Source organism: Leucopleurus acutus (assembly GCF_964270905.1).
Source record: "Leucopleurus acutus genome assembly, chromosome: 16".
NCBI classification, from domain to species: domain Eukaryota; kingdom Metazoa; phylum Chordata; class Mammalia; order Artiodactyla; family Delphinidae; genus Leucopleurus; species Leucopleurus acutus.
In genome coordinates this window covers 73,213,756-73,235,475 of record NC_139158.1, presented here as the reverse complement: position 1 = coordinate 73,235,475, position 21,720 = coordinate 73,213,756, and the positions used below count along the sequence as shown (strand labels likewise).

The window sequence follows — 21,720 nt, the reverse complement described above, 5'->3', positions numbered from 1 at the left end:
CTGGGCCCCAGGTTGGATCCCCTGACTGGGGAAGTGAGATCCCAAAAGCTGCTCGGTGCTGCAAAAAAAAAAAAAAAAAAAAAAGTGCAGAGGTTAGAGCCAGATTGCCTGATTTTCAATCCCAGCTCCACCCTTACTTAGATTCGTTTACTATCCTATGCCTGTTTTCTCATATTTAAAATGGAAATAATGATGGCGACTACCTCATAGAGTAGTTGTGAGGATAAAATAATGTAGGTAAAGTGCTTAGTACAGTCACAGGCACAGAATATCTTTTTTTTGAATTTTTGAATTTTACTTATTTTTTATACAGCAGGTTCTTATTAGTTATCCATTTTATACATATTAGTGTATACATGTCAATCCCAATCTCCCAATTCATCCCACCACCACCGTCCCTGCCACTTTCCCCCCTTGGTGTCCATAGGTTTGTTCTCTACATCTGTGTCTCTATTTCTGGCACAGAATACCTTAAGTATTATGATTCCTAGGCATACTTCACATGGTACCTAAATTGCTTGAGGCTTTAGAATCAGAGAGACCTGCCTCCATATGCCAGCTCTATTCTTTAGGCTGTGTGACCTTGGACAAGTCACTTCCCCTCTCTGAGTTTCAGCTTCCTCCTCTCTACATTGGAATCCCTGATACTATAACAACCCCTGATTCCTTAAGCAACCCCTTTGCTTTCCCTGATGCAGCAAAGCACATGTGCAGTGCCTGGCATGTGGTACATGTGGTAGGTGCTCATGGAAAATGCCTTCCCTCTTCTTTTCCTCTTGGCTCCTCTCCTCAGCATTTTTCTCAATGCTCTACTTGAATGTCCTTCTGACCCAGAGCCCCTTCACTGCTTCTAGAAATCTCCCCATTAAAGCTGAGGCCAGAACTAGACACGGCATGTTCTGGTGGGAAGAACCCTTGATTGGCAGTCAGAAAACCAGGTTGGCTTCCTTCTCTTTGTAATGGAAGAATTCTGATATATTGTTTCAAGGAGTCATGACCTCGGGCCATGAGCTTTCCCTCTCTGGTCTTGAGCTCCATGAGGAGGCTATTACCTTCTGTATCACGATATTTTGCAATCTTGTGATTTGGTGGCAAAGGCCAAGGTTCGGATTAAGCCTTAGTTGGGCTGGGGATGGGATTGGGTGGTGTGCAGCTACTCCTGAGTACCCTGACACCCTTGAGGGAGGTGACTTGTTTGGAGGCAGGCTACATCCTACTCCCATGGAATAGGGGTTGGAGGTCGCTCTGTAGGGCTGAGGAATCAAGTTTACGCTGGAAAACTGCCTGGTGGGTACAAAACCAACCTGCTGTCATGCCCTTGTTTACCCAGCTTTCCAGGGCTGCTCGGCGGCCTGGACCTGCTGAATGGGGGTGAGGGGGAACGAAGAGGCATAGCCAATCCAGAGACCTCATGCTCTATTCCCCCTAAAAACCTGCTCCTAAGAAAGGAGCAGGGAAACCCCCTCATACTCAGGTACAACAAATCATAACAGCTCAAAGCACCCTATCTTTTAAAATAGGTTTTCTTTGCAGGATTTTTTTTAGATTCTCCCTGCCCCCCCACCCCGCCCCCCGCCAAATTTGTATTTTTCAATCGACGAAAACAACTTATGCAACACAGAGACTTCAGGACAAACCGGGGCGCCAGGTTCCTGCGCAAAATGCTAAAAAGGCTTAAGCAGAGGGTGTTGCCAAAAGTGGCATTTCGGGCATCAGAAGGACGGTCATACCTTTCTGAAAGACTGCAGACCTTTAAATACATCTACACTGAGCAGAGGAAGGCTATGGAGAATGCCTTGACTTCCCAGCTCTATTATGTAACAAATACGTGTACAGAGCTCAGTAAGGGCCCTGTACTGACGCTTCTCCATTTCCCCAACTCCAGCCATCGGGGCTTGCATTCCAAGTCCTTTTACTTGATGTGACGTTGGACCAGCCACTTCCCATCTCGGGGGCTCAGTTTCCCCATCGGTAAAACAAGGACTATATGCTCCCCTCTTCCCAGGACACGTCAAACCTAATCGGGAAGAATTTGATTGGGTTCGATGAGAGCGTAAAATAATCGGTTGAAAGCCAGGCGAAAAGACCGATAACATTTACTCCTCTCCCACCAAGCCAAAACATCCCAGTTTCACGCTTTTCTGAGCTGTTCCGGGAAGGGCGTGGTCAGGCCACTGGGAACCACGCCCCCGGACGTGGGGCCAGGCTTAGCCGCGCCCAGCCCTGCGGCCCAGGGAAGGGACCCAGCAGTGACGTCACGTAGCCACTCCTATGTATTCCTCCGCCGGAGAGAAAGTAGCTCCCAACCCATAGAGGACTCCGTCACCCATACTAGGAGACATGTAAAATCCTATATTCTCTGAGAACTCTATTATGGTTTTGAGACCTCGGGGCCACCTTCCGGCACACTGGAAGCCTGTCTTTCTCCGGGCCGGCGTAGGAAGTAGTCCCGGCCTACGGAAGGCCGATGGGTCCCTCCGCAGCGGGGGAAAGAGGATGGCGACTTCGTCGATGCCGGAGTCGGAGAGGAACGAGGCTACGAAAGCGTCAGGTGAGCGTCGGGTGGAGTCAGGTCGCCCCACTGCACCCTGCCGTGAAGTGGGGCCACACTGCGGGGATACCCGGTGGAGAGGTCCCGGGCCGGCGGGGCTGTCCGAACAGGGCCCCGGGGTCCCAGGCCCTTTAGTCGCTCTCGCACTTGCCTGAGCGGAAACCCGGAGCCGCCACAAGATGGCGTCGGGCCTGGAGCGCAGGCAGCGCCGGGGACAGCCCCGAGTCTCCAGGCCCCGGGACCGTCGCTGTCAGCCCCCTCCGCACGGGAACCAGGGGAGGGGGGAGCGAGCCGCTGACCCAGGGGGCTTGCGGGCTGTACCACCGACTCTGCACCCGGGGGGACTCGGGGGACCGAAGGGCTGAGCCACTGAGCCCGGCCGGGGCCCGTAGAGTGAACCACTCTGCGGAAATCATGGAGGGAAGGAGCAAAGGGTCAAGATTACCCGCCACTGACCACCCTCCGGGGATGGGGGAAGGACCCGAGACTGGGAGGCAAGGCTTCCTGGTCCTGTTTTCTCGAAGCTCCCCTCGCAATACACTAGAAAGCCCCGCCCCGTCGGCGACTCAGTGTTTGCATCTGCGAAATGGGCATATGGGCGCAGCTGCGTGCGCCGCGGGGCCCCAAGATGAAGCCCACCTGTTCCAGCCCCCGTCACCTCTTCTCGCAGAGTAAAGGCCCCAGACCCTGGGCCCCCCTATCAGGCCGCCCCCCGAGCCGATGGAGGAGAACGAGGTGGAGAGCAGTAGCGACACGGCCCCTGGTCCTGGCCGGCCCGAGGAGCCCTCTGAGAGCGGCTTGGGTGTGGGCACCTCGGAAGCCGTGTCGGCCGACAGCAGCGACGCCGCGGCCGCTCCGGGGCCAGCCGAGACCGACGACTCTGGCGTGGGGCAGAGTTCGGACCGCGGCACCAGCTCTCTGGTATGGACATTGCTTGCCGGCGTGGGTGGTGGCAGGGACCGCAGGCAGCAGTGCCTGGCGGCCAAGGGGAAGAAGCCAGCAAGGCTTGCTTATAGCTAATATTTGATTATGGTTTACTGTGAGCCGGGCACCAGGCCAGGCCCTTAGCGTGGATTTTCTCATTTAAGTCTCATACCTTGTAAAGCACATACCACTGTTTTCCAAATCTCACAGAGGAGCAAACTGAGACACAGCGCCAGGATTCAAATCTAGGCTGTGGGCTGACCCACTGCACTACCCACTGTCCTCACTCTTTGGGATGCAGGTGACCTGGTTCAAGTCTTGGCTGTACCACTGATTCACTGGGACATCTCTTTGAACCTCGGTCGTCAATCTTTAAAACGGAGCAGAAATACCTACTCTTGAGGGTGCTCTGTTGTGAGCAACCACCAGACATTTTCTTGGAAACGCTTTGTAAAATAGTCTCCTGGCTCTGCCGCCTCCTGGCTCTGTGATCTTAGATAAGCCACCCAAACTTTTAGCTGTCAGTTTTCTCATCTATAGAATGGGAATAATAAATATACTTGCCTCAGTAGGTTTTTCTCTTTTTTTTTTTGAGAACTAAATGAATTAATATATGCAAAGCAATTAACACAGGGCTCAGCACATGGTAAGCAGCCAATAAGTATCAGCCATTACCGTTGTCATTGTCTGCAAGATAGTGATCATTTTCAGGACATCACATTATAGAGGTGCACAACAGTAGCCCCCCCTTTGGGGTCCAGGGGTTTTATTAATTCAGCAGAGGTGGACTTAGCATGTGCCCAGCTTGTGCTGGACCCAGGAGATACAGCAGGAGACGAGAGATGGGGTCCTGGCCCTTATGGAGTCTGACCTGGGAGACCTAACATTGCAGAGTGAACCATAACGTGATGGCGGGACACAGGCGACCATAGCACTGAGGATGGAGAGGTCCTAACTTGGCTTTGTGGGTCAGGGTCATCTTCCCAGGAGAGGTACCAGGTGAATGGCAGTGAGAAGGCTGAGTAGGAGTTAGCCACGGTGTGATGCTAGGAAGCATTTCAGGCAGAGGGAACAGCTTATTTGAAAGCCTGACGAGAATAGCCTCACCTGGCTGTTGTGTGAGGTGTGGGAAACATGGGGCCTTGTACCTGCCCAGAGCCAGGGACCCTGGCGCTTGTTCTTGGGGGAGCTCTGTGACTAGAGGGTTTCTCTCACTGGTCCTCAATGGGGGTGAGGGTGTGGGTGGCTCCACCTACCACATCCTTGGGCCAGGGTGGGGGCAGCCTGCCCTGCCCCATCCCTGGCTCCTAAACTCCCCTGTTTCCCGTCCCCCAGGAGGAGGTATCCGAGAGCAGCTCCAGCACAGAACCCCTGCCCCATGGCTACCTCCCTGATTCATCTTCTGTTTCCCACGGGCCAGTGGCAGGGGTGACAGGCGGCCCCCCAGCCCTGGTGCACTCCAGCGCACTCCCAGACCCCAACATGCTGGTGTCCGACTGCACGGCTTCTTCCTCAGACCTCGGCTCAGCCATTGACAAGATCATCGAGTCCACCATCGGGCCCGACCTCATCCAGAGTGAGTCAGGCCACAGGGGGAAGGAGTTGCCCCATAAGGGTTTCCCTGCAGAAGCAGCTGTGCAGACTCAGGCAGATAACCTTACCACTCTGAGTTTGTAACATGGAAACGGTAACCCCATCTCATAGTGGTAAACGATGTGGGGATTTTTTTTTTTTTTTCTTTTCGGTACGCGGTCCTCTCACTGCTGTGGCCTCTCCTGTTGTGGAGCACAGGCTCCGGACGTGCAGGCTTGGCAGCCATGGCTCACGGGCCCAGCCGCTCCGTGCCATGTGGGATCCTCCCGGACGGGGGCACAAACCCGTGTCCCCTGCATCGGCAGGCAGACTCCCAACCACTGCACCACCAGGGAAGCCCCAATGTGGGGATTTAATGAGATAGTACAGTATAGTTCCTGGCATATGATAAGCAATCAATAAATATAGAAACAGTGACACCTAACTTTGTACTGGAGTCTCTTCTAAATACTTTACCTGCAGTAGTTCATCAATCCTCTTGGTAACCCCAAAAGGTAGATGCTGTTATTCTCACAGTCTGGATGAGAAAGCCAAGGCACAGAGGACGTAAACTAATGTGCCCGCTGTCATCAGCAAGTGTTGGGGCGTGAGCTCAGACAGTGACTCCAGAGCGGGTGCTCATGATTTGCCAAACTACTTTCTATTAATAATGATCCGTGTAAGGGTTGTAGCACCTGGAAAAGCCCTGGGATGGCCTGAAAAGCCAGTCCTCCTTTAATGGTTAAAGGTGGGCAGCTGTGGACTGGCTGCTGGGCCAGCGTGTCACACACAGCAGACCTCTCAACAGCCCTGCCCTGGACGGGAAGTGGGCAATGGGGCAGCGGACTCACAGTCTCACGGGTGAGTCAGAATGAGTGTGGGCAGTGACAATTGCCATTATCAGCTGTGCATCCCCTCCTCACACTTCTGCCCAGGCTGCATCACCGTGACCAGTGCTGAGGGCGGTGGGTCCGAGACCACACGGTACCTGATCCTGCAGGGACCAGACGATGGTAAGACTCCAGGCGCCAGACCCAGGGAACCCTGCCCTGGGTGGGGGAGTAGGACAGGGAGGCTCTGCCGTACACTCACTGTGTGATCTTGGCAGCTTCTCCACTGCCTTGGGCCTCTCAGTTCCTCCACTGTTGCTCTGGTGAGGAGTGGGGTTCTTGGATCCCTGGGCCTGCCTGGGAGGGGCAGCTGTAGCTCGTGGCCAGCCTCCCCCTCCACTTCCTCCCCTCTGATTCCCTCACCTTCCCAGGGGCCCCCATGGCATCACCGATGTCCAGTTCCACCCTGGCCCACAGCCTGGCAGCCATCGAAGCTCTAGCCGATGGCCCCACGTCCACATCCACGTGCCTGGAGCCCCCTGAGGAGGTACAGGGTGGACCCAGCTCCCCAGCGCAGCCATGCCTGGGTTCTGGCGCCGAGGAGCCAGACCTGCAGAGCCTGGAGGCCATGATGGAGGTGGTGGTGGTGCAGCAGTTCAAGTGCAAGATGTGCCAGTACCGGAGCAGCGCCAAGGCCACACTGTTGCGCCACATGCGGGAGCGGCACTTCTGCCCAGGTGCGTTGACGGTGGCCTGCCTGGCCGCCTCCACAGGTGGGACTGGGGTGCCAAGAGTCAGATGCAGCAAGCTTGTTGTACCGCTAGCAGCCGCCGCCACCGGAAAAAAGGGACGTCTGCGGAAGTGGGGTGCCTCTGCCAGGACCCAGGAGGAAGAGGGCCCAGAGGAGGAGGACGATGATGACATCATAGACGCCGGCGCCATCGATGACCTGGAAGGTAGGCTACCGTGGCTCTCGGTCCTGTCATCCACACCCACGTCTGCAAATACGGAGCTCCCCCTGGCCTGTAGGGAGGGTCAGGGACGAGGAACTGGCACACACGCAGCCACGGGTGCCTCCAGCATAAGACAGAGGAGTTGGAGCTCTGGGACCAGGAGCTCTGTGTGCAGCTGTACGGGCCACGCGCTGAAAAATAGTACTGTGTCCAAGAGGGTCACGTTCACATTTGTCTAGCAGAAACAGAATGGAAGCCACGTGTGTTTTTTGTTGTCATGTTGAAAGTAAAATGAAAAAGATGAATTTAAGTTCAGTCATATATTTTATTGACCCATTATGTCTAAAGTATTATCATTTCAATATGCAATGATTATAAAGAGTTATTAGTAAGCTTTACGTTCTTTTTCTCATACTAATTTTCGGAAATCTGTTGTGTGTTTTATACTTATGTCTCCAGTTAGTCGAAGCATATTTCAAGTGCTCAGTAGCCACATATGGCTAGTGAGGGAGCTACTGGCTCCCTCAATGGATAGCATAGTCCTGCTTTGTAGACTGGAGTGACTAGGCAGCTGTTTTCTAACAATGGCCGTAAAGCGTATTGAGGAAGGAGTGCTTTTTTCTGATTCACATAAAGGTGCCATATGAGCTAGTGGTAGGTGTTAGGAAAGGTACAGAGAAAGGACTACAGGGGCCAGAGAGTGGCGCTCACAGCCAGGGGGACATCAGGAGGGCTTCCCGGAGGAGGCATCACTGGTGGGTTTGAAGGGAGGAACAGGCAGGGAGGGATAGGGAAGTGGGCCTCTTTCCAGGGAAGCTGGCAAGGGGTCAGGACTGAAAGGTCAAGGCTGATGCCCCCCTTCTTTTGCTGTCCCCACAGAGGACAGCGACTATAACCCTGCTGAGGATGAGCCCCGGGGCCGGCAGCTACGACCCCAGCGCCCCACTCCCAGTACACCGAGACCCCGCAGGAGACCTGGCCGGCCCCGGAAGCTGCCTCGCCTGGAGACCTCGGATCTCCTGGATGGTGAGACTTACTTGTGGGTGGGGCTGTGCGGTGGGGCCCAGGGGTGGCCTCGTTCCCCGCTTGCTTCCATGGAGCCCTTGCAGACATGCTTGCAGAGTAGCATGTCTCAATCCCACCGGGGTGACCTGCAGGCCTCCTCGTAAAGGGGAAAGCTCTCCCATACCAAGCTTGAGAGTTAGGATGCAGCAGCTTCCTGAAACGGCTTTTCCGTGGTAAGCTGTCACAGCACAGAAGTTTGAGTATTTGTAACTGAACTAATAAGTTAAGTTTTAAGAATTATTACTAAAATGAGAATAAGTCTGAGGTCTGAGACTATGTTGGAGGAGCACGGACTTGGAGCATTACAAGCCGGGGACAGGAAAGACCCGCCGTGGGCATGAATGCCGGCTCTGCCACCTACCGGCTGTGTGACCTGGAGCATGTTACTTTGCCTCTTGAATCTCCCATTCCCTTATTATGAATGGAGGTGATAGCACCCGCCTCTTAGGATTGTTTTTTAAGGCTTAAATAGACAGGGAAAAAATACATGGTAGCTGTTTTTGTACATGCAGTTGTGGGTGTTGTATTTTTTAGTCTTATTTTTCAAATAACTTTTTACTGAGGTATATGTGTTGAAAAGCACATGTATGCTAAGTGAATCAGCTTAGTGAATTCACAGCTCAGTGAATTTTCACAAGGTGAACACACCTGAATAACCTGGCACCCCATTAAGAAACAAAATGGCATATAATTTTGAATTTTTAAAACATTACATTGAAATGCTGTTAGTGTTTTTGAATAGGTAACGCATTCAGATGTTCAGACGTCAGAGGCTTTGCGAGTGTGTGCGGTGATGTCTCTTCCCTTCCTCCCGTCTGCCCTCCAACTACACAGCCTCCGTTGGGAAAACCAGTGTTGAAGTGTTGCTGTTGCTCCCCAGACTTTAGAACGTTCCCATGAGGTCACTAGAGCAACAATTATATGCATTTGATAGACGGGGAAAATGAGACTCAGAGAGGGGAGTGGCTTTGCCTGAGAACACACAGCAAGTCGATGACAGCTTAGCCTACCCGCAGGTCTCCTGGCCGCGAGGTCCCAGCTCTCCCAGTGCTGCTCCAGACTGTCCCATTTAAGTCGTGCTGTGCTAACAGCCCGTCAGCTGCAGGAGGAACCATATGTCCACGCTGCCCTCTAACCACGGGCTGCCTGCGTCTGTCCCGTGACCTGACGGGCCTATCAGTGGTCCGTGACGGTGTGTGTGTGGGCGGATATTTTGGCTGGCCTCTGGCACAGCTGTCCACATCTGTCCTGGTGTGTCCATGGCAGGTGTGGAAGGAGAGCCTCTGGTCAGCTCCCAGACTGGACAGAGCCCTCTGGAGCCACAAGACCCCGAGGCACCCAGCTCCTCAGGCCCGGGACGCCTGGTGGCCCTGGGCAAGGCCAACCGGCCCCCTGTGGAACCCGGCATGAGCCAGTCAGATGTGGAGAACGCAGCACCGTCCTGCCAGGACGAGCCCGACGCCCCGCCCCGCCGCCGTGGACGACCCTCCAGGCGCTTCCTCGGCAAGAAATACCGCAAGTACGGCGGCGAGCACAGATGAGGGCTGGGGGCAGGGGGAAGTGGCCAGGCCCCTGGCCCAGCCAGACCTCTCCCCAACACCCTCCTGGCAGGTACTATTACAAGTCGCCCAAACCCCTCCTGCGGCCCTTCTTGTGCCGCATCTGCGGTTCCCGCTTCCTGTCCCATGAGGACCTGCGCTTCCACGTCAACTCCCACGAGGCTGGCAACCCCCAGCTCTTCAAGTGCCTGCAGTGCAGCTACCGCTCCCGCCGCTGGTCCTCGCTCAAGGTGTGGCCGAGGGAAGCGGAGGCGCGGGAGGGCAGGGGGAGAAGGGACTCTGGATGGGAGAAGGCCTCGGGGGAGTGGAGATCACCGCACCCGCGGTCACCCTCCTGCCCCGTGTCAGTGCGCGTCTGGGCCGAGGGCGCACTGTGGTAGGCCTCACACTGCATGGTGGCGTCACATCGTCTTAGACTTGCCTCACGACCACCACAGCGGGCAGATGGCAGTGCCACTGCTTTAATTGAATTCAGCGTGTTAGAAAGTCTCCCACCTGGTGGCGGGAACGTGTCTCAAGAAAGGAGTTTGGGCTTCCCTGGTGGCGCAGTGGTTGAGAGTCCGCCTGCCGATGCAGGGGACGCGGGTTCGTGCCCCGGTCCCGGAAGATCCCACATGCGGCATAGTGGCTGGGCCCATGAGCCATGGCCGCTGAGCCTGTGCTCCGCAGCGGGAGAGGCCACAGCAGTGAGAGGCCCGCGTACCGCAAAAAAAGAAAGGGCTTCCTTTTTATCATCTCACATAGCCCAACAAGGTCATAGGTGTTGAGAGCCCCATTTTACTGACGCAGGAAACTGCAGCTTGGCTTGGCCAAAGTGAGGCAGAGCTGCCCACGGGTGGAGGTCGGGGGTAGCTTGAGCACAGATGGCCAGAGCCCCTGTGCTTTGTGCGCACAGTGCTTCCTCCCCCAGACCCGGACCTAGAAGTTGTTCTCTGGACCCCTGCGGTAGGGGTGGGGAGCGGGGGTTGTTCCAGGGTGCAGTGGGGAGGGGGCGCCTCTACGGCTGTAGGCACAGGGCGGGTGGGCAGGAAGGGAGGCTACACCCCAGCCCCCTGTCCTTCTGCCTCTCTCCCAGGAGCATATGTTCAACCACGTGGGCAGTAAGCCCTACAAGTGTGACGAATGCAGCTACACCAGTGTTTACCGGAAGGACGTCATCCGGCACGCGGCCGTGCATAGCCGGGACCGGTCAGTGGGGGTGGGGAAGTGGAGGCCCAGGGTAACCACGGATTCCCCCTTACTGAGCCCCTGCTCGGGGCCAGCCCCCTTTGCAGCACAGTACAGATGGGGGAAAGGCAGGGCGATTCATCCCAGATCACTTGGCTCAGAACAGGGCAGTGTCAGGGTCTAGAGGTCCCTTATTTGGTCTCTTCCCTGCTTCGAGCTTTGTAAATTGGGGACAGTCACTATTGAGGTGATTAAAGGAAATCGTGTACCTGAAGGGTCTCAAAATGATCTGAAGGTCTTCCAGGCTCCACGTCCATACTCCATCTCTCACGGCACTGATAGGGCAGACGTAGGACAAGTGGGTGGAAAAACAAAGATCCTCAGGGGCCTAGTGATTGTTCACTGAAGTATCACAGTGCGGCTTGCAGGATCTTAGTTCCCCGACCAGAAGTTGAGCCCCGGGCCCCGGCAGTGGAAGCGCTGAGTGCTAACCACTGGACAGCCAGGGAATTCCCGCTTTTAGGTGTTTCTTTAAAAAAAATAAAAAGGGAGGGGGAGTTCTATGTCCACATAAGATTAGGGACACCAGGTTGAAAACCTGGTTCCACAGCTCTTTTCCCTGCAGAGCTTCTCAGAGCCTTTAAAATGCAAATGCATTTCGTGACACAGAGAGAGAGAGAGAGAGAGAGAGAGAGAGAGAGAGGGGCACTGTTCCTAAAGTTAGTCGACTGCAAAACTTTATTTACAGCACACCTCTTGGCGTTTTCCCCAGCGAACTCCCATTGGGGAAATACTGTTCTAAGAGAAAGGGGCTTGGGTTGGGGCTGAGGACAGGGCCGAGGATGGGTCTGGTCAGCGGGGGAGGGTCTGGGGTGGGCTTGGGGACAAGATGGTCTGACTCCTGTGCCTTTCTCCCCCAGGAAGAAGAGGCCAGACCCGGTGAGTCTGGGGCCCCAGGCCAGGAAGGGAGCCTGCTTGAGGGCGGCTGGGGGGTTGGTGGGGGAGGAGGCATGGTCTCACCCTCTCTCCTCCCCTTTTCTCTCCACCCGGCCCCTTCTGTCCCTTCCCAGACCCCCAAGCTGAGCTCCTTCCCCTGCCCTGTGTGTGGCCGTGTCTACCCCATGCAGAAGAGACTCACGCAGCACATGAAGACTCACAGCACCGAGAAGCCCCACATGTGTGACAAGGTGGGTGGGGCTGGGGGCAGGGGGCCCGCCTGGGGGCTCCCTTGTCTGACCCGCCTCGCCACCCCCCACAGTGTGGAAAGTCCTTTAAGAAGCGCTACACCTTCAAGATGCACCTGCTCACGCATATCCAGGCCGTCGCCAACCGCAGGTACATCCCCAAGGAGGCCCCTGGGGCTGCGGCTCCCCACCGCGCCCTGTCGCTGAGCTCTCCCCTCTCCCACCACCTCCAGGTTCAAGTGCGAGTTCTGCGAGTTCGTTTGTGAGGACAAGAAGGCGCTGCTGAACCACCAGCTTTCCCATGTCAGCGACAAGCCCTTCAAGTGCAGCTTTTGCCCCTACCGCACCTTCCGAGAGGACTTCCTGCTGTCCCACGTGGCCGTCAAGCACACAGGTCAGGCCAGCCACCCCCCAACACACCGTAGCCCCCTGTCGGAGGCTCAGTTCTGTCCTCTTCATCCCCCTCAGCAGCCCCAGCCCTTCTACTGCAGGGAATCCCCCCTGGGACTGTCACTCTAACCTCAGCTGAGTTTCCAACGCAGCCAGCTCTTCTCTGTGTGGCCCAGGGCCAGTTGCTGGCACTCTCTGAACCTTTCTTAGTTGTGAAAGGAGAGAATCAGAAGTACCAACCATGGGGTTATAAACGTGAGTTCCATTTGTTCCCTGAGCCCTGTCTGTTCTGGGCACTGGGGCTTGAGAGAGGTCTTACATAGGCCCTGCCCTCGACAGAGGAAACCACTAAAGCAGCATCACATCTTGGCCCGCAGAAGATGGACAGCAAAAGTTGGTTCTTTCTCCTCCTTGGTGCCTAGCCCTCTGGCAGACACACTAGGGAAGAAGAGAGAAAGAGAGCTGGGGGGACACTTCGGGAGATGAGTCATAAGAGAAGTATGTGGTCACCTGACCTTGAAAATAGGCACTCGGAGGAAGGCTGTGAGCGCAGAGGGAGACCTGGCTCGTTTCTGTCCTGGCACACCAAATTGCACAGAGCATGGGTTTCCCTGAGCTTGGGAACACATCGCAGGGAGTGAATCAGTTGGAGACGTTCTTGGGGTCACAGAAGGCTTCCTAGAGGGGGTGGGCAAGCCCAAGCATCCCTACGCATGTGCCTGCAGGGGCCAAGCCCTTTGCCTGTGAGTACTGCCACTTCAGCACGCGACACAAGAAGAACCTCCGCTTGCACGTACGGTGCCGACATGCAAGCAGCTTTGAGGAGTGGGGGCGGCGCCACCCCGAGGAGCCCCCTTCCCGCCGTCGCCCCTTCTTCTCTCTGCAACAGATTGAGGAGCTGAAGCAGCAGCATAGCGCAGCCCCTGGACCTCCGCCCAGCTCCCCAGGACCTCCTGAGGTAATGAGCTCAAGCAGCAGACAAGGGGGTTAGGAGCGTTGGCTGCAATGCCGGTGTGATGCTGCCTCTCCCAGCCCTAGCATCCTCACTGGCACACTGAGTACAGCGAAATGACCCCTGCCTCTCTGGATTGTGGTGAAGAGCAGCTGAGGTCACAGATATGTCACCCTAATCTCAGAGTAGGGGTGGCTTTCCAGTGCTAGCAATAGAGCGTGGAAATATCAGTATCTTGACTATGGTGATAGTTTATTATTGTCTTCATGTGAAAGAAGTCCAGAGGTCAGCAACCCAGGGCTGATGTGGCAGCTCCTTGATCAGTCATCAGGAACCAAGCTTTCTTGATACTTTTTCCCAGCCGTCCTAGGCATGTGACTCCCATTTTTGTGATTGACTTATGGTCCCATATAGCTGCAGGAGCTCCAGCCTTCCTAGCCACATCCCAGGCAAGAAGCAGGAGGAAGGGATAGGGGAAGAGCAAAAATGATGCCCGCCATCTATCCGTCTTACCTTCCTCGTGAACTTTTACCAGAAGCTCCTGCTTAACTACAGGGCCACACTTTACCCAGCCGCAAGGGAGGCTGAGAAATACAGTCTTGTAGCTGAGTATGTTGCCTGCCCCCTTCCCTCCCCTCCCCAAAAGATGGACCACCACGATGTGCTGGTAGAACACAGAGGCTCTGGAGTCAGGTAGTCTTGTGTTCAAGTCCCAGTTCTGCTACTTACTGGCTGTGGGATCCTTAACCTTAGTCAGTTCATCTGTTGCGTGGAGCTGGTAAATATCTTGAAAATATCTTGAAGAGGGTGAAGATGAAACAAGCCAATAGCTGTAAAGTGTCTGGCACATAGGAGGTGCTTGGTGAATGCACTTGAATCTGAGCCTGCCCCCTGTCACACTTGGCCATATTCCCACCCCGCAGATCCCCCCAGAGGCAGCACCTCTCCAGTCACCCGAGACACCCCCGCTGCTGTGTTCTGACACCCTGGGTGGTGCTACCATCATCTACCAGCAAGGTGAGTTCTGAGGGATGGTGGGATCAGGGGCAGGGCTCGTGCCGGTGGGGGCCGGAAGCTGGGGAAGAGGGCGTTGGGTGCCAGTTTTCCAGCCATTTCTAAGGCTCAGGTCCCACCCACCCAGGAGCTGAGGAGTCGACGGCCATGGCCACACAGACAGCCTTGGACCTGTTGCTGAACATGAGCGCTCGGCGGGAGCTGGGCAGCGCGGCCCTGCAGGTGAGCTCCTCCCCGGCCCAGCTTTACCCGTGGTGCCAGGTCTGCGCTGGACGCTGGGAGCGGAGGCTAGTGATGGAGCAGACGTGCCCTGCCCTCAGGGAGCTCCCAGTCAGTGGGAGACAGATCCACTGAAACCCAGTGGGCAGACGCAGAGGAGGGGGACCGCTGTGCCAGGGAGGCCCCGGGAGGACAGAGGCTCTCCCACTCCGCTGTCCGGAGTCACCAGCGGTCTCCGCCATGCTGAGCAGTAAGCACCGCCCGTGCCCATGAGTCTGAACTAGCTTCCCATCTAGCCTAGCACCCTCGTTCCATGCCACCTCCCACAGCCCAGAGGCTCCCAAGGCTTTCCTGAGCTCCGACCTCTCACATGCTCCATGCACCTTAAGCCTAGCACATCCTCCCCCAGGTTCATCATCTTTGCTTCTCCCTCCCCTCCCCCCGTGCCTCTCCAGATTCTCTAAGGCTAGCACCTCCCATCTCCCAGCCTCTTGGAAAGATGGAGACTGTGTGTTTGAGATGATGAATTCCAACAGCTTGGAACAGTGACATGCTGCTGGGGGACAGAGCTCTGTGGAGGGGAGCCTGCTGTTGGACCTAGAATCTTCAGAGGGTTTAGTTTGTGGCATCTGGGGGTGTGTAGAAGTTTTACATTTTTAGATAGTTCAACGTATCAGGCTTTTATAGTTTTTGCCTGTGGTATCATCCTTAGGCCTCTTCACCTCAAGATTATATAAACATTCATTTGTATTTTCTTCTTAGGGTTTCATTTTTTACACTTAAATTTTTACTCCACCTGGAATTCACTTTTGGTGTGTGCAGAAAGGTAGGGGACTAAGTTTACTTTTTTCCCAGAAGTTGTCCAGTGCAATAAATCGAATCCTCTCGTTTTCCCCAGTGGTTCAAAGTATCCCCTTTATCGTGCACTGGATTCCCCCAGGTACAGGAGTCTGTTTCTAGACAAGTTCTGTTCTATTGCTCTGTTTGCCGTTCTCATGCCAGTATCATCCATTTTGGTTGGTTGGTTTTTCTGATTACAAAAACATACGCTTGTGAAACCCAAAATGAGCGTTAAGACTTGTTCTCTTCAGAAGGTGAAAGTCCTTAAGGTTCCTCCCCTCCCCTCCGATTCCACTGTTAACAGGTTAATAAGCGTTTCTGCAGTTTTGTCCACGTGCTCACTAACACAGAGACCTCCTGATCCTTAAAAAATGAGATCATGCCATCCGCGCTCACAGGCAGCCTAGCTTTTCTTCCCTCTGCAGTGTGTGAGGCACAGCCTGGCCACACACACGCGTCCACTCCTTCCTGACGTCTCCACGTCATTCCGTCCTAGGGATGTTCTGAAGCTTATTTCGTCAGTTCTTTACGCGTGGGTGGCTTCCTTGTCATTAACTCAAGGCAGTGCTTCAGTGCACATACATTTTCGGGTGCTCATAAACATGTTTTTTAGTTGGGGGGAAAAAAAAAGCCTCCTAGAAGTAAATAGAATCAGTGGGTCCCAAGGCGTGACACCTCATAAAAGCTATGTCAGTTACATGACCACCACTAGAGTGTGCTTCCTCACAGCCCCGCCAGCGCTGGGCATCAGTTTTTATAAATCTCTTCCATGTGATGGAAGTATATGTCAGGGTCTTAGTTTATAATTTTGTGATCACAAAAGGGATCGAGTTTCTTTCTTTATGTTCATAGACCATTTTATTTCTTCTCTGATGTATGTTTGTGCCCTGTATCTATTTTTCCATTAAATTATTAATCTCTTTTGTGTAACTTTGCAAGGGCTCTTTGTATGTGTGGGAACTCCACTTTTTATCTCTTATGTGAATTATTAAATACCATCTCCCCCCAGGCCCCCAGCTTCTTTGTTTTCTGATCTCATTTTATGGTTTGTTTTTCTGTAGGTTTTAACATATTCTGTCATGATTAGGAAACTTCCCACCCCAAGGATTATAGGAATATCCATATTTTCTTTTAATATGTCTCGAGTTTTATTTGTTACATTTCAATCTTGAAAACATTTGAAGCAGGCTTTGGAGTAGGATGTGAGGTAGACTCTGACTATTGCATTTTTTTCTTAAATGGTCTGCCACTTGTTCCTCTACTTCAGGATTTCTTATCCTTGGCACTTTGGGCCAGATAACTCCTTGCGGAGGGGGCTGTCCTGCTCGTCTGGGATGTTTGGCAGCATCTCTGGCTTCTGCCCCCTAGGTGCCAACCAATTGTGGCAACCAAAAATGTCTCCAGACGTTGCCCAGTGCCCTTGGGGGGTGGTAACACTCTAGCCTGTTCTCGTTAAGTCTCTTTCCAGTTGCCAGGAACACACAGTTGGGCTCGTGTGAATACGTGGTGGTGGCACTGGGTCCCGCCAGACCGTGGGTGAGCTTTGAGGCCCTGAGATAGAAAAGGGCCTTGAACGCCAGCTCCTTTGCCACTTGTGCTGTTGCAGGTGGCTGTGGTGAAGTCAGAGGACGTGGAAGCAGGGTTCGCATCCTCTGGTGGGCAGCCCTCCCCAGCAGGTGCCACTCCCCAAGTGGTAGCCCTCCACATGGCAGAGCCAGGGGGCAGCGTGGCCGCCGAGAGCCAGCTAGGCACCCCGGACCTACAGCAGATCACCCTGGCGCCTGGGCCATTTGGCGGGGCTGGCTACAGCGTCATCACGGCACCCACCATGGAGGAGGGCACATCGGCTCCTGGCACACCTTACAGGTGAGATCTGCTGCCTGCGAGATCCCCCCTCCAGCCGTTTATAGGTGTGCTGGGGGGAGTCAGATGAGGACCCCGCCCACCCAAGCCTAGCTGGCAGGAGGTAAAACTCCTAATACACGTAAAACAATTGGGCTGTAGGGGTGTCGTGTCCCTTCAGGAGGTCAAGAGCCGCTGAAGATGTGCCGAGCACGTGACATTCGTGAACTCCCTAAACCATTCCCACGAGATGCATGTTTCCCTCTCTTTACAAATGAGGAGGGAGGCGAAGTAACTCACCTAAGGGCAGACAGGCTGTAGATCTGACCCTGGTCTCTGTGGTTCCAAAGCCCACGTCCTCCTTGTACGGGACGGTCCCTGAGGTCGTTTTAGGAACGAGCTCAGGCTCCTTAGCGACATTGGAGGCCCTGCAGCTGCACTTGGCTTTCTCTACACTGAGCACGTTTGGGGCAGAAACGTTTATGTTTCGCATGTTCGCTGAACCCCTGGGCAGTCTGAGGAAGCCCTGAATTCAAGTACCAGATTGTTCAGCTGGGATGGGAGTCAGAATCCCTGGGCCGGCACCTGGGCAGCCCAGTCTCTCAGCATCTGCCCTTTACCCTTGGCCCGTGGGTCCTTGCAGCCCTGCCTCCCCACTCGCCCTCTCCTCCTGCCCCACCTGGTCAGACTTGAGCTTGACCCCTGGAGCCCTTCACCTCGCCACCCCCCAGCATGCCCATCGAGGGGGCAGGGATGACAGCTTCTGAGAAGGACGATCTCTGGACACTTGGTCGCCATTTACGCAGAGGCAGCGGAGGTTCGGCTGGTAAAGGGAGGAGCCAGGGGTCAACCTGCGGTGGCAGTCACTCCTCAGTTGATGCCTTTCTTGGGGAAGGGGACTCCTGTGGCCCTCCATCCTCTCCTGGAACGCTGCCTTACCCCCCCCTCCTCTGCCCACAGCGAGGAGCCCCCCGGGGAGGCAGCCCAGGCCACGGTTGTGAGTGACACCTTGAAAGAAGCTGGTACGCACTTCATCATGGCCGCCGACGGGACCCAGCTGCACCACATCGAGGTGAGGCTGGGGGTAGCCACCTCTACTCTTCCCATTTCTTCCTGCCTCCCTCCGTCCCTCCGAGCCTCACACTCCCCTGCCTGTCCACAGCTGACTGCACATGGCCCCATCTCCTTCCCAAGTCCAGACGCCCTGGCCTCTGGAGCCAAGTGGCCCTTGCTGCAGTGTGGGGGGCTGCCCAGAGACGGCCCTGAGCCCCCGTCTCCAGCCAGGACCCGCCGAGTGGGGGACCCCCAGAGCTCTGCCTCCCCACCTCCTGCTGCCAGCAAAGCCCTGGGCCTGGTAGTGCCCCCCTCGCCACCATCTGCAGCCACTGCGTCGTCAAAGAAGTTTTCCTGCAAGATCTGCGCTGAGGCCTTCCCCGGCCGAGCTGAGATGGAAAGTCACAAACGGGCCCACGCTGGGCCTAGTGCCTTCAAGTGCCCCGACTGCCCCTTCAGCGCTCGCCAGTGGCCGGAGGTCCGGGTAGGTGCCCCCGTCCCTCTGCTGGCACCCGTCTGTGTAACAAGCCTGGACTGAGTACCCCCCCAGGCCAGGTCCTCCGCTCCCTGCTGGGGTCAGAGATGACTCAGCAAGGCCCCAGCTCTCAGGGGGCTCAGTCTGGCGGGGAGACACACCAGGTGGTGACTAACACCCGACAGTGTCCCCGGTGTGAACTAAGTGCGCACAGCGGAGCACAGATGGGGAACGAGTCACGTGGACTTGGGGTGCTGGGGGGATGTCCCAGAGGTGATGGCTGAGCTGGGCCTGCAGGAGCAGAGGAGCGGTGGCGTGAGGCAGCTGGGGAGATTCGAGTCGTCCAGAACACTGAGGGCACAGTGTCCCAGGGAGGTGCGGGGGTCGGTGTGGAGCAGGCCAGGTTCCGGGGACTCCGTCTGTTCACCCGAAAATCATCGGTTCTCAGATCCGAGCACGTGCTGAATCCTCACAGTGGCTCAGTGAGGGGAGCGGGGCCCCGAACCCAGAGTGTCCGAGCTGGGGGCGACCTTCAGAGGCCCCTCTTTGAGCCTGTACGTCTCACAGGGGTGAGCTGAGTGTCAGCAGACAGGGCTTTCCGAGCGGCCTCCCGACGGAGCTCGTGGCTCTCGAACACCCAGCAGTGCCAGACCTTGGCCTGGCTGATACTTCTCACCCAGCTCCTCCCACATCCACTGCGCCTGAGGTCAGGGTCCCTGGCTCCCCTGTCCGTGCGGAGCCATCTGTCCTCACCCAGCCGGTGCCCCGACTCCGCCCCATCTGCAGGCCCACATGGCGCAGCACTCAAGCCTGCGGCCCCACCAGTGCAACCAGTGCAGCTTCGCTTCCAAGAACAAGAAGGATCTGCGGCGCCACATGCTGACCCACACCAACGAGAAGCCCTTCGAGTGCCACCTCTGCGGGCAGCGGTGAGGCCAGGCGCAGGCGGGCAGGGGCTGCCGGGCACGCGTGGTGGGGCCGCCCCTGAGCCGCCTTCCTTCGCCCTCAGCTTCAACCGGAACGGGCACCTCAAGTTCCACATCCAGCGGCTGCACAGTCCCGATGGGAGGAAGGCGGCAACCCCGACCACGCGGGCCCCAGCCCAGACCCCCAAGACCCCCACCCAGACAATCATCCTGAACAGTGACGACGAGACGCTGGCCACACTGCACAGTGAGTGGCGCCTGGGGCCCCGGGGTGGACAAAGGACTTGAGCCACTGCCCCAGAAGGCACCCTTGGACCAGGGCGGGGCCAGGGCGTCTCAGGTTCCCCTGGAGCCCCTGAACGAGCATCCACCCCTCTCTGCCCAGCTGCACTCCAGTCCAGTCACGGGGTCCTGGGCCCAGAGCGGCTACAGCAGGCACTGGGCCAGGAACACATCATTGTGGCCCAGGAACAGACAGTGACCGATCAGGTGAGAGCCTGGGCTGGGGGCCCTGCTGGCAGGTCATGGGCAGGGGTGAGGGCACACAGAAATCTGAAGCTAGAGCTGACCTGGCCCTGACAGGAGGAAGCCACCTACATCCAAGAAATCACTACAGCAGATGGCCAGATGGTCCAGCACCTGGTGACATCTGATAACCAGGTGAGCTGCTGCCGCCACCTCAGCCCTGAGTGCCCGCCCTCCTCCCCCCAACCTCCAGGCCCCATTCCCAGGAAGGGGTTGGGGGAACGGTACTTTCCAAACTCCTCCTCCAGCTGCCATTGCTGACAGGGTGTCCCTGACCCCCCTGCTCTGCCTTCCTCGCTGAGCTCCCAAGGAGCGGGGCCCCAGCACCTGCCTCTTCTCCCCCCTTCCTCAGGTACAGTACATCATCTCCCAGGATGGAGTCCAGCACCTGCTCCCCCAGGAATATGTCGTGGTCCCGGAGGGCCATCACATCCAGGTAGGCCAGGCCTGGGACGCAGGTGAGGAGTGAGGAGAGGGGTGTACATCCTCCTTGGAGAGTAACTGGATTGGCTGTCTCTCTCCAGGTACAGGAGGGCCAGATCACACACATCCAGTATGAACAAGGGGCGCCGTTCCTTCAGGAGTCCCAGGTAGGGCCCTTGGGGACCAGGTGGAGCCAGGGCCACGGGCAGGGGTCCTGGTAAGGCTACATCTCATTGCCCTTCTCCTCCAGATCCAGTATGTGCCGGTGTCCCCAGGCCAGCAGCTTGTCACACAGGCCCAGCTTGAGGCTGCAGCACACTCAGCTGTCACAGGTATGGGGCTGGACCCTGAGGGTCTTGGGGGCCTGGGGCCCAGGCCTAGTTCCTGGGCCTCAGGCTCACCATCCTTTCCCCTCCCCTGGCAGCGGTGGCCGATGCTGCCATGGCCCAAGCCCAAGGCCTATTCGGCACGGAGGAAGCAGTGCCTGAACACATCCAACAGCTGCAACATCAGGGCATCGAGTACGACGTCATCACCCTGACCGATGACTGAGCCCCAGGGGCCCAACAAAGACCATGGATATTGGGGCCAGCCCTGCTCGGGGTGGGGGGCCCACTGGGACTCCCTCGCTGCTCCACCTAGGATCTCCAGATACTGAGCAGCCAGCATCCTATCACTCCTGGGGAGCCAGACCTGTGCTGCTGGGGTTAGGGGACAGCCGTGGGCCCCAGCCAGGACATGCTGCGGGCCCCAGCCTGCAGGCAGGCTTTGGGAGAGAAATTTATTTTTGTTTGGATGGACCCACTGGCCCCTCAGTCTCAATAAAGGGACCAGAGTCCAGCCTTGGCCAGCTCACTTTGTCCATGTGCTGCTACAGCCAGAACGAGGCAAGGATTTAGGAAGGAGGAGGAGCCCACCACAGCCCGCAAGGGTGGAAACGAGGTGGAAGCTGCCCAGCCCCGCAGTGCATCATCTTGGCCTGCCTCTGTAAGTACAGTGGCCCACTAGGGCAGACCCTCGGGGCAAAGGCCCGATACTGGGAGAGATGGCTAAGCTGGTGAAAGCCCCACTGAGCACCTTCAGACCCTGCCTCCTCCCCGGCCTCGGGGGAGCACTGGCTCCTTGCCTAGAGGTCCTCAGAGCACAGCCAGGTGCCTGCAGAGGCCACACGCCCCGACCAGGTGCCTCTGACCTGCTCTTCCTCCTGACCCTTGACTGGAAAACACAGCTGGCTGCCCACTCACTGTGCTGGCTCC

The 21,720-nt window shown here is 56.4% G+C and overlaps 1 protein-coding gene across 1 annotated transcript; it reads left to right on the top strand.

The window, feature by feature from the left end:
• The first annotated feature begins 2,926 nt into the window (after positions 1-2,926).
• Positions 2,927-21,304, top strand: ZNF335 (zinc finger protein 335). Its single transcript, XM_082856684.1, has 27 exons — positions 2,927-3,472; positions 4,811-5,051; positions 5,983-6,060; positions 6,309-6,614; positions 6,702-6,833; positions 7,710-7,856; positions 9,162-9,414; positions 9,507-9,684; positions 10,530-10,642; positions 11,542-11,560; positions 11,692-11,808; positions 11,880-11,956; positions 12,039-12,199; positions 12,921-13,153; positions 14,071-14,164; positions 14,289-14,383; positions 16,827-17,086; positions 18,023-18,134; positions 18,225-18,599; positions 19,377-19,519; positions 19,600-19,763; positions 19,902-20,005; positions 20,099-20,176; positions 20,394-20,477; positions 20,566-20,631; positions 20,715-20,796; positions 20,889-21,304. The coding sequence occupies exons 1-27, from the start codon at positions 3,272-3,274 to the stop codon at positions 21,014-21,016; spliced, it is 4,041 nt and encodes a 1,346-aa protein (XP_082712810.1). The 5' UTR covers positions 2,927-3,271; the 3' UTR covers positions 21,017-21,304.
• The last annotated feature ends 416 nt before the right edge of the window (positions 21,305-21,720 follow it).

Coding starts and splice junctions, on each gene's coding strand:
- ZNF335 (XM_082856684.1), top strand. CDS start 3,272: ATGGAGGAGAACGAGGTGGAGAGCAGTAGCGACACGGCCCCTGGTCCT. Junction 20,006..20,098: donor AACAGACAGTGACCGATCAG/GTGAGAGCCTGG, acceptor TGGCCCTGACAG/GAGGAAGCCACCTACATCCA. Junction 20,478..20,565: donor CGGAGGGCCATCACATCCAG/GTAGGCCAGGCC, acceptor GTCTCTCTCCAG/GTACAGGAGGGCCAGATCAC.